Source organism: Octopus bimaculoides, chromosome 2 (genome assembly GCF_001194135.2).
Source record: "Octopus bimaculoides isolate UCB-OBI-ISO-001 chromosome 2, ASM119413v2, whole genome shotgun sequence".
NCBI lineage: Eukaryota > Metazoa > Mollusca > Cephalopoda > Octopoda > Octopodidae > Octopus > Octopus bimaculoides.
This window is the reverse complement of record NC_068982.1, coordinates 191638078-191650094: the sequence shown is the minus strand read 5'-3', so window position 1 is coordinate 191650094 and position 12017 is coordinate 191638078. Positions and strand designations below refer to the sequence as shown.

Here is a 12017-nt window from a genome sequence, read left to right as displayed (position 1 = left end):
GATGATGATGATGATGATGATGATATATATATATATATATATATATATATACAAACACATGCACATACATACACACAGATATACATATGAGGGGATGTTGAAAAGTTCCTGGCTTTAGATATAAGAAGATCAGTTAATTATGATTTTATTTAACATATTCTCCTCTCAAATTTACACACTTATTTCAGTGGTCCTTCAGGTTTTCTAAGCCCAGTAAAAGAACTCTGAAGTGTGTGCCTTCAACCAGGCCTTTCGCTATACCCTCAAAACCAGGAACTTTTTCAGCACTGTAGCCTATATATATGTGTGTGTGTGTGTGTATATATATATATACATACATTGTGCTTGCAAAGACCTGTTGAGGCAAGTGAAATCATTGTTGTGGCCGATGACAGTGCCACCTGACTGGCACGTAAAAAGCACCATTCGAGCATAGTTGATGCCAGTGGCATATAAAAAGCACCCACTACATTCTCTGAGTGGTTGGCGTTAGGAAGAGCATCCAGCTGTAGAAACTCTGCCAGATCAGATTGGAGCCTGGTGCAGCCTTCTGGCTTGCCAGTCCTCAGTCAAATCGTCCAACCCATGCCAGCATGGAAAGCAGATGTGAAATGAGGATGATGATATACATATATACCCATACATACATACATGTACATATAAATATACATACACATAAGGCTATAGTAGAAAACACTTGCTCAAGGTGCCACGCAGTGGGACTGAACCTGAACCCACATGGTTTGGCTTCTCAACCACAATACCACCACATTGTTGTGGTAGAACAGCAGGGAAGAATGGCATTAAAAGTGTGTTGTAGAGAAATATTTCAGGTCAATATAGAAACGGTTTGATGGATGAGAGGGAAAGAACAAACAGAAGAATCAGAGACAAAGAGTAACTTTGAGAATTCAGTTGAATAAAAAAGAAAAAAAAAAGCCAACAAGAAGAAGTAATGACATCGTTTTTGCAATACTTACAGCCCAGGTTCCAATATTCTCAACTTGTTGGCCGAAAGGACGCTGACAAGTCATGCAAAGTTTAAATGCATCCGAACGAATTTCTATAACATTGTTGAGTAGAGCGCAGATGGCAGCAAGGGGAAAAGCTGAAGAGAATAGAGTCACGTAACCAAACTGGATAAACATTTCCAAATAATCTTCAAATGTATCTTCGTACTGAAAGAAGAGGAAAAGCAGGATAGGAAAGAACAAATCAATCACTGAGCTTCTATGTTGTTCATTAGTGATGGTGGTGGTGGAGGAGGAGGAGAAGATTCTTAAAGAGGTTTACAATATTCACTTAGAAAATGTTATAAATTTTTGGTTGCTTCCAAGTGAGACATACATAAACCATGTCTCTTATCTCTAGGATTGGTTGTCTTCCATCAGACCGCATCATTGCAGAATGGGACGATGCAGCTCTTTCTTCTCCAGTCTCAAACAATTCTGCTGTTTTCATGGTTAAAATTTTAAACTTGAAACATCTTTATTTTTAATTTCTATGAAAAATGGATGTGATTTTTGTCATTTGTAGGAAATTTTAGGAAAATCTAAAGGTGGGAACAAAACCATGAAGATCCATATTGCAATGCTAGAAATAACAGCCAAATATCCTTTTTCAATTATGTTCTGCTGTTTTATTGAGGGTGTTTGTCATGAATGATGCATCTGAGATTTTTTTGGCTGCAGAACATAATACTTAGAATCTGAAAGGGTGGGATGGTCACAACTGGAATGTCTTCGATTATAGGTCAGCTCAATAAGGGTTAGCCAGGGGTTAAACGACAACAGAAACCAGGAAGGATTTAGGGACAGAGGGGAATATTTATAGTTATAGGGTCCAGAATTCCTTCTGGAGTAAAACCGTGATAGAGTTGAAGTAAAGTTAGGGGTCTTTATAGATTTGAATGGTGTACATAGAGAGGAGATTGTAAGTTGAAGGATGAAAGGATTGTATTTAAGGGGTTAGTTGTAAGGAAAAATGGAGCGAGAGGTTAGTGGACACTGAGAGGCCAAAAAAGAATAAGAAAATCCTAATGATTGATGACAGGATATGGGCAGCAAAAGTCAGGAAGAAGACATTTTGGCGAAAGTAAAGGAGAAAAATGTTGGAATTTGGAAGAGGAAAGATGAGAGAGAGAGAGAAGAATGTATGGAGTCAGAAAAATGGAGATTAGGGTGTTTGGTGAATATTGTGATTCGTCACAGAAGGATTGGTATTTTGAAGTATGTGAAGAAGAAATGGTGGTGGTGGTGGTGGTAGATCGGGAGTGATGTTGGTGGATGTGATGATGGTGGTGATGATGATAATAGAGATGGTTGGTGGTGGTGAATGTATATTTAATTCTCACCTCACTCATCGTACTTTCAACTTCAGCTTGGCTTGGTGAGTTCACAGCTGAAGCTTTACGAGGGGGCAGTTCCATACAGTCCCTATTGTCGGACAAATCCCCAATGAAAGATTTTTCATCTTCATTTTCAGGATTGTTCCCTGCAGTTTTTTCTTCACTGTTTTCTCGTTGATCAGCCGTTTCATTTGTGTTGGTCATCTCTGGAGTGAGATGTTCCTCTTCTTCCGCCGATGCTTCAAAGTTGTAGGGTTTTTTAGTCTCTGTATTTAATGGAAGTTCACCACATTCCTTCTCTGGTGATTCCACTGTTGTGATCAGTCCAGCTTTTATCATACGAAAGTGCCACATCAGATATGGTAACAAAGCTTCTTTCACATTTCCAATAATTTGGCGCATTATCAGAAGAGCCATCAGTTGCTGAAATGATAAAGGGAATGATGAATGCCATGACAAGTCACTGAAGAATTTGAAAGATCTAAAGCTTAGCCTTAACTCTAAACACAACAATCAGTATGTATGGAGGTGAATCCTCAACTGTGGATAGGGAGCTAGTCCATTTAAGATAACAATCCCCTATTAATGAATCTTTCTATAAAATTTCTTGGCTTCTAATGTTAGAAAGCCAGGACTTCAAACCTTCCCAAGACATGTCAAAAGTTTCCCTGAAGTATTTAACAAACTGAGACATCTCAACCCAACCAGTCTTCAAAACAGCTTTTCCTTTTAGCTTGGACATTGTTTCCCTATACACCCCTGTTCCAGCATCCCTGCTTATCAACTGACTAGCCAAGCATATTGCCTCTTTTCACAATGTTAACTGCTTCTAGTTTGAGGGGTCCATTTACAAAGAAATCTCTGGATTCCTGATGGGGTCAAGTTTGTGAGGCCTACTGACCATCACATATATGGACTGGTTGGAATGCAGGGCACCCAACAGCTGTCACTTTTGTGCCTTTTTTTTTTGTGGACCAGATATGTGGATCACATTCTCATGTTAACGTCTCACAGAAAGCCTCTTAAAATATACAGTATTTTCAACAATACTGATGAACAAAGGTGGTCCTACGTGGCACTGGCACAATTGTGTATGGATGTGGACAGCTGTGTGAGGAAGCACTGATCTCTAACAGTAGAGGGAAGCTGTGGAAGAAGGAGAAAGCACCTTTTGAGCATTGGGCCTCACAGAAGCAATGGCTGAGACCTTTGGCAATATGCTGCGCTTGAGAAGGAAGATCCATCAAGCCAAGTGAAATCGTAGTCATGGCAGATACAGGTATCATGCAACTGGCATCCATTACACGCTTGGAATATTGGCATTAGGAAGTGCATCCAGCCATAGAAACCATGCCAAGTCAGACTGGAGTCTGGTACAGCCATTCAGCTTACTAGCCCTGGTCAAACCGTCCAACTCATGCCAGCAGGGACAATGGACGTTAAATGAGGATGATGAAGATGCCACCTGCAAGACAAAGGCTTCTTGACTGGGAAAAGGAGGTGAGGTGTGGCCATAAAGGATATGTCTTCTCAAGTACAGCAAGTCATCACATATATATATTTACACAGGGATTGAACAAAATAATGGTAACACCTTAAAATTTCAAACAAATTTGTTTTAATATGGAGTAGGACGACCTATGGCAGTAATTACAGTTTGAATTCTACGAGGTATGAACTCGTACAAAGTTTGAATTGTTTCCAAAGGAATTTTTGTCCATTCTTCAGCTAAAACAGTCTCCAGTTCTTGTAGTGATGATGGTGGAGGATATCGACTCTTTAATTGTTTTTCTAAAATGCACCATAAATGTTCAGTAATATTGAGATCTGGGGACTGTGGTGGCCAGATAAGATGTTCAACTTCACTAGAATGTTCTTTGTGCCATTCAGTAACAACTTTAGCTGTGAGAACAAATTGGTGCATTATCATCCAGAAACAACTCCACAACCATAGGATGAATTTGATGAGATAAAGTGCTTAAATAGTCTTGATTATTAATTCTGCCATGAAGGGATACCATTGGGCCAGCAGATTCCCAAGATATAGACCCCCCCCCCCCCAACAGATCATCACAGATCCTCCTCCATGTTTAACAGTTGGAAAAAGGCAGTCTGGGTCAAATGCTTTTTTAGGCTGTCTCCACACATATATTTGGCCAGTAGTCGGAAATAAGGTAAAGAATGACTCGTCCAAGAAAATAACATTCTTCTGTTGCTCTAGGGACCAATTCTGAAGGCTTTTACTCCACTCGAAATGCTTCGCAACGTTTGCTTTTGAAAGTGGTTTTCTGATTGCAGCCCTCCTGTGAAATCTGGCTTTGTGCAGTTCCCAATGAACAGTTTTTATGGAAACTGAGTTCTCAAGGTGGTCATTAAACTCTGCAGTAATTTTGGGAGCTGCACTTTTGTGTTCCTTTCTAACAATTCGCGTAAGAGTCCGACGGTCCCTATCTGAAAGTTTTGGTTTTCTTCCGGAGTTTTGATTTGACGAGGAGGTTTTTCCCTCTTTCTCAAAGGCTGTCATTACTTTCGAGACAGTACTTCTTGATACACCAAACATTTCAGCTGTTTTCGTTACGCTAGCGCCTGCCATACGAGCACCAACAATTTGACCTCTTTGAAAGTCACATAGATTTGTCATTTTAATGAATTTTAATTACCTTTTACTGATGATATCTGAAAAGAAACAGCAATTTTAGCAAAACATATTAAGCAACACTAATAATAAATCAAAAAACATAAAAATAAACAATCTTTTGATGGTTTTATAGATATTTCAAAATTATGATTCTATGATGCTAAGTGTTTCCATTATTTTGTCCAACCCCTGTATATCAGACAATGCTTCTTGAAAACTATAAGTGTAAACAGTTATTCTGTCTCACTTTTGTTTTCACTCCTATATTCCGATTTGCATTGCATTGGCTTTTAAACAACTTTTATCTTAAACTTTTACAGAAATTAGCACTCACCTCTCTCAGAAGTTCCATATCTTGCAGATAAAATGCGATGTAAAACAGAGACAGGAATGAATTCACAAACTGAAACTGTAAAATAATTTCAAATACTGTAATATACATTTAATGCTACTACTACTAATAATAATAATAATTCTTTCTATAACAAGAACAAGACCTGAAAGTTTGGGGAGGTTGGGTAGTTGATGCCAGAACACAACTAGTACTTTCAAAGTTGACCTCAATGCAGTTGGAACTCAGAATGTAAAGACAGATGAAAGACCGCAAAGCATTTTGCCCAGCAAGGAAACAATTCTGCCAACTCAGCAGAATAATAATAATAATAATAATAATCTGATCCAACAAGCCAAGTGAAATCATAGTCGTGGTAGATAGTGGTGTCATGCAACTGGCTGCAAAAATCAGCATTACATGGAACTGCATGCCTATTGCATAAAGTACTATTTGTCTGAGGTCGTTGTTGTGGCTTGACAAACAGTACAAACCTCACCCCTTCCCGGTAGACATAATATCTTCAATCAACAACATCACAATATTGGATACTGTGCAATGTCAATAATAATAATGGTGATAATAATTGGTTCTATCATGGGATGAAGGCCTGGTATTTGGTGGGGGGAGTGGATTACATTGGCCTCCACAGTACTTGACTTATTATATTGACCACAGAAAGATGAAAGGAGAAAGAAAGAACTTAGTTGTATCAACATCATTTATCTAATAAACTCTCTTTTGTTCCTGTATTGAGTACTTTCATGTTTCATTTCCTTTCCAAATAAAACTTAACATTATCAAGGCATAGGCATGGCTGTGTGATAAGGAACTTGCTTCCCAACCATATAGTTTCAGGTTCAGTCCCACTGCATGGCACCTTGGGCAAGTGTCTTCTTTTTACAGGTCAACCAAAACCTTGTGAGTGGATTTGGTAGACAGAAATTGAAAGACACACATCGTGTGTGTGTGTGTGTGTCTATTTTCCTCCCGTTCTGGTCTAATGACCCTCCATGTTTATTTGCGTTTGGTTTCTTTGTATGTTTTCACCGTCCTGTTTTTGTACCCAACTTTGACCCTCCATAAATCCTAAATTTTATTTTAGATTTCATGGGAGAAACTGTCTTTGAAGACTCATATTGTCGTTCAATGCTCGAACTTAGCACTAAACAGACAGCTGACAACTGATGAAGGGTCCTTTCTATGCATTTACTTGTCCTGTTCTTCATTTTTTCTTGTTTATGTATTTAACCCATTTGTTGACGTATTTCATGTTGTTTGAACTATTGATGATGTCCTGAACCCATATATGCATGTATATATACTATTTATTTTATATTTATATATATATATATATATACACATACACACATTTATGTGTGTGTGTGTGCATCTTTGTCTCTGTGTTTGTCCCACCACCACTGCTTGACAACTGGTGTTGGTTTGTTTACATCACCATAATGTAGTGGTTCAGCAAAAAGAAACTGATAAAATATGTACTGGGGTTGATTCATTCAACTAAAAATTCTTCGAGGTGGTGCCCCAGCATGGTCGTGGTTTAATAACTGAAACAAGTAAAAGAAAGATCGTTATCATTAAACACCCACCTGCCATGGGTAGGTTAGGGTCAGCAGGGTCTGAAGACTGCATCGCCTCATTGTCTGTTCTGGCAGGATTACAACAGGTGGATGCCCTTCATAAATGCAAACCACTCAATGGAATGTACTTTTATCATGGCACCAGCTTTGGTGAGGTAACCATGCCTGCGAGACAAAGATAGCCTTTGAGTGAGTGGGGCTACAGTAGAGAGGGAGGCAGCTTTGTGCTGGGAGATGAGGGATTAAAGTGTGAGAGAAGGGACCAGAACAGAAAAGGTCCCTTACTGAAGAAGAGCTGCATGGGTGGTGAGGTGATTGGGGAGGTGGAGCTGAAAAGAAATAGAAATAGTGATGAGGTGTGAGGGTGGACCTTCGAGGTGTTGGGTGAGTAAAAAAAGAGTGGGGACAGGAGAACAGGGTGTGTGTGTGGGTATAGGTTACGAGAATGGGCGACCGGTTAAATATAATGAATGAAGAGGGGTAATAGGTAGGGAAGAGTAAGCGACAACTGTAGGGATCATCTTCCTCAATTCCTATTGCACTGATCATCCCATTGCCTAACAATGGGATGGTCATGGTTGGAATAACTTTGGTCACAGGTGAGCTGGGGCTAAAACCCACCAATTCACAAATACACATGGAAACACATCAAACAATTCGCCAACACATCAAACAATTCATTAATACATCAAACAATTTGCCAACACATTAAAAAGGTTTGATAAAACATCAAACAACTCACCAGAACAAGTTTAATGATGAGATGGTTTTCGTAAGCCTCTTGCATCCTGTAATTCTCTGCAAGAAAGAAAAGAATAAAACAGAAGTCACGGTTTCAGTTGAGTGGTTTGTAAGAAAGTGGGTGGGGATGAGCCTCCATTTGTAAAAAGGAAAAAAAGATGATACAAGGACAATAGAGGGGATGAAATTGATCGAGTGGGGAGGTGCATGATTGGATGGGTACAACTACTGCATTCATGGTGAACATGCGAAGGTGCATCGCTCAGCGGTTATGGTGTTCAGCCCACAATTTGTACAGTCAAGAGTTCGATTCCTGGTGAGACATTGTGTTCTTGAGCAAGACACTCTATTATCACATTGCTCCATTTTATTCAGTTGGCAAAGAATGAGTTGTACCAGTAATTCAAAAGGAGCCAACTTTGTCAATTTCTGTGTAATGCTAAATCTTCCTGAGAACTACATTAAGAGTATGCTTGTCAGTGGAGTACTCAGCCACTTGTATGTTAATTTCAGGAGCAAGATGTTCTGTTGATTGGATCAACCAGAACACTCATTGTCACAAACAATGGAGTGACAGTTTTCTTTCTTTCTTTCTTTCTAATTATGAACATAATCCAACATTATACTTCAATGATACTTGATTCTTCACTGATGTCACTTGTGACAAAGACCCTCAATAGGATGATTCTTAACAGGATCCAGCCTGAGATGGAGAAGAAGCTCAGGGACAACCAGAACAGCTTCAAAGAGGGAAGATCAACCACCAGTCACATCAGGAGGATATTAGAAGGAGCTAGAGCAAAGAGCTTTCCTGCTGTCAAGGTTTTCATTGACTTTAAGAAGGCCTTTGATTCTGTAGACCATCATTGCCTGATGAAGATCTGACAAGCTTATGGAATCCCCAAGATAGTGGACCTGATATCACTGCTCTACACCAACACCAGAACCCAAGTCATTACATCTGACGGGCTGACAAAGTTCTTTGAGATACTGGCTAGGGTGTCCAGGGAGATACATTGGCTCCCTACCTTCTTATTGTAGTGGATTACTGTATGCCCTTTGTGTTGGAGAAACACCAAGGCTCTGGCTTTACTGTAGTGCCAGCTCAAAGCAGGAGGGTGAAGGCTAAAAAGATATCAGATGCTGAATTTGTTGACGACAGAGTTCTGGTGACAAATACAGTGAGGGAGGCAGAGGATTTGATGCAGGAGGTGGAGACTGTGTCGATGAGTGTGGGGCTGAAAATGAATGAGATTAAGACGAAGTATCTGATAGAGAACATTAAGAAGCCAGAGAAGATTATGAATGTAGGCAGGAAGCCACTAGAGTTGGTTGAGGACTTGCTGTATCTGGGAGCAAAGATTGGGAATACATAGGGCGATATAGTTGAGAGGAAGAGCAAATCCTGAGCAGCATGCCATAGTTTGAGATCTGTATGGAAGTTGGACCTTCGTAAAAGCCTGAAAATCTGTCTCTTCATTGCTGCAGTGGAGTCTGTGCTGTTGTATGGGTCTGAGACTTGGACACTGACCAAGAAATTCACTTGGATGGTGGATGGGTGCTACATGAGAATGTTGAGGATGAAGAACTCAGAGCTGTGCGAGAGCCTCCCAAAATAACAGAGAGGAGCCTGAGGTTAGCTGGACATGTTCACCATCATACAGAGTTGATACTGCTCCTGGGGGAACCTCTGCATGGACACACTAGAAGAGGGAGACCAAGGATGACATGTTGATGCCCTAAGGACAGGCACAGGTCTCTGGCAAACACACAGGGCATGGCAGCGATGATGAGGGACAAAGCGCTGGAGAGAACTCGTCCATGGACCTCGGGGAATTTTACTTGCCCTACATACATAGGTGTGTGAGAGAGAGAGAGAGATGGTACATGACTCAGAGGTTAGAGCATTGGATAGTGAGTCCAATTCCTGGACTGGGTGGTGTGTTGTGTTCTTGAGCAAGACACTTTATTTCACACTGCTACAGATCACTTAGCTGTAGAAATGAGTTGCGACATCACTGGTGCCAAGCTGTGTCAGCCCCTTTGCCTTTCCCTTGGATAACATCAGTAGTGAGGAGATGGGAGGCCGGTATGCATGGGCGACTGCTGGACTTATGCCTCAGAGGGGAACTTTCTAGGTGCAATCCCATGGTCATTCATGACCCCCAAGGGGGTTTCATATATATATATATCATCATCATCATCATCATCGTTTAACGTCCGCTTTCCATGCTAGCATGGGTTGGCATGGAAAGCGGACGTTAAACGATGATGATGATGATGATGATATATATATATGAGACCCCCTTGGGGGTCATGAATATATATTTATATTTATACATGTACATATACATTTATATATACACGTGTGTGTATTCATATATATATATATATATATATATATATGTTAATAGTTATACAATATCCTAGATATCACACATACATACAATCTACTTTGATATGTGCATGTGTATATATATATACATATACACACACACACACACAACTCCTGATATTACATCTGCCTCCATTCCATGAGAGCAATTTGTGTAGGATGCTCATACTTGGTGCCAATGTTGGAATATTTGTGGTTTTAAAACTGTAACTTTCCGTGAATGTCAGCCAGTTATAAATTATAGGCTGTAAATGAAGTCGGTGGAGCAATTAACTGTGAGGAAGTGATTATAATTATTGTGTGATATTACAACAATGACATCCTGAGGGAAAGTTACAGAAATTACTCTCCAAGTGATTTGTTTAAACACATCAAACATGACTGACAACGCTAAGACATGAAAAAGGTAATGGTTGTTGTTTTTGGAGTTTGAATGTTTTGTTGATCAATGAATAATTCTGTGTTTGATTGAAATGAATAAAATTCTAAAATTAAGAAAACTGGCACAGAACTGCCAAACTTACCCATATCATTAAGCCAGTATGCAACTCTGGTGTACATTCGATCGAGTGTGAAGATGGAAGCAGCATGGCAAACTTTCGGGAAAACTTTGGCAATGAAAGCATATTCACCGGTGTTGACTAATTTCGTGATGAGTTCCTCAATGTAAAAGTTGGCCAGCATCACAGCAAAAACAATGCAAAGACATAAGATGACAACAGGAAGGGTTACAAAGTAGCGGAACATATTCCTTTTCCATATTGGATAGAATGGTTCCAGCCTTCCAGTGACACTACTTACTTCAAGTTCTCCCTGGAAAGAGAAATCAGTCAAGAGATATTTATTTATGATGGTGGTGGGGGTGGCAGTATGGGGTGGGGGATCTCCATCACAAAAGATAAATTGAATTTGATTCAAGTTTATCAAATTTAATGAACAAAATGGGTAAGTGGAGAGAGCCTGTCACATTGAAGGGGAAATAAGGAGACAAAAAAGTAATATTAATCTTGATTTAAAAGCAGAAGTTGTGCGAGAACACAAAATACTGCATTATTTAACACAAGAGAACCTTTCATATGGACTTGTGATGCATATAAGCACTCTTGTTTATATCACTAGCAGGAGATAATCATCTGCTATTACTGCGAGACTACCAGATCATGTGACTTCAGCCTTCCTTGGCCTTGTTAATGGCAGACATACAAAGCTAGAAATAGCAGCAATTTCCCCATCAGCAAAAATTACTTTGCAAAAATATTACAAAATATTACTTGCTAAGATTTTGATTATTTGTTATAGTTAAAACAATCAATTATTTTGTGCACACACGCGACAGAGTGTAAGCATCCTGAGAGAAATGATGGACATAAGCAGCATCAGATGCGGTGTGCAAGAGAGACGACTGCACTGGAATGGTCAGATGATGCATATGGATGAGGAGAGCTGTGTGAAAAAGTGTCACACCCTAAGAAGGAACCCATGGAAGAGGGAGACCCAGGAAGACATGGGACGAGGTGGTGAAGCACGACCCTCGAATGTTGGGCCTCACAGAGGCAATGACAGGAGACTGAGACCTTTGGAGATATGCAGTGATTGAGAAGACCCAGCAAGCCAAGTGAGATCACAGATGTAACCTATACCAGTGTTGCATAACCAACCAATTTAAAAAGTACTCCTGAATCATCAGGTGATATGCCGTGCTTGAGAAGACCTTTTGAGTCAAATAACATCAAAAATCAAAATCAAGATCAAAATCAGGAATGGAAATTGTAGTTGTGGCTGATGCCAGTGCTGCCTGACTCGCATCCGTGCCTGTGGCATGTAATAAGCACCATTTATGTGTGGGTCAGTGCCAGTGCCGCCTGACCGGCACCTGTGCTGGTGGCACGTAAAAAGCACCATTTATGTGTGGGTCAGTGCCAGTGCCGCCTGACCGGCACCTGTGCTGGTGGCACGTAAAAAGCACC

General features: G+C 40.1%; 1 protein-coding gene across 8 annotated transcripts in view; it reads right to left on the bottom strand.

Annotated features, from left to right (window-relative positions):
• LOC106879914 (anoctamin-8) overlaps nt 1-12017 on the bottom strand; it is a 111185-nt gene that overhangs the window by 10555 nt on the left and 88613 nt on the right. For all 8 annotated transcript variants that reach the window (XM_052965812.1, XM_052965813.1, XM_052965815.1 and 5 more), the window contains 5 exons: nt 10575-10863; nt 7657-7712; nt 5320-5394; nt 2354-2770; nt 981-1178 (listed from right to left, as the gene is read on the bottom strand). In XM_052965812.1, coding sequence (XP_052821772.1) covers nt 981-1178; nt 2354-2770; nt 5320-5394; nt 7657-7712; nt 10575-10863 — 1035 coding nt within the window. The remainder of the gene's footprint in view (nt 1-980; nt 1179-2353; nt 2771-5319; nt 5395-7656; nt 7713-10574; nt 10864-12017) is intronic.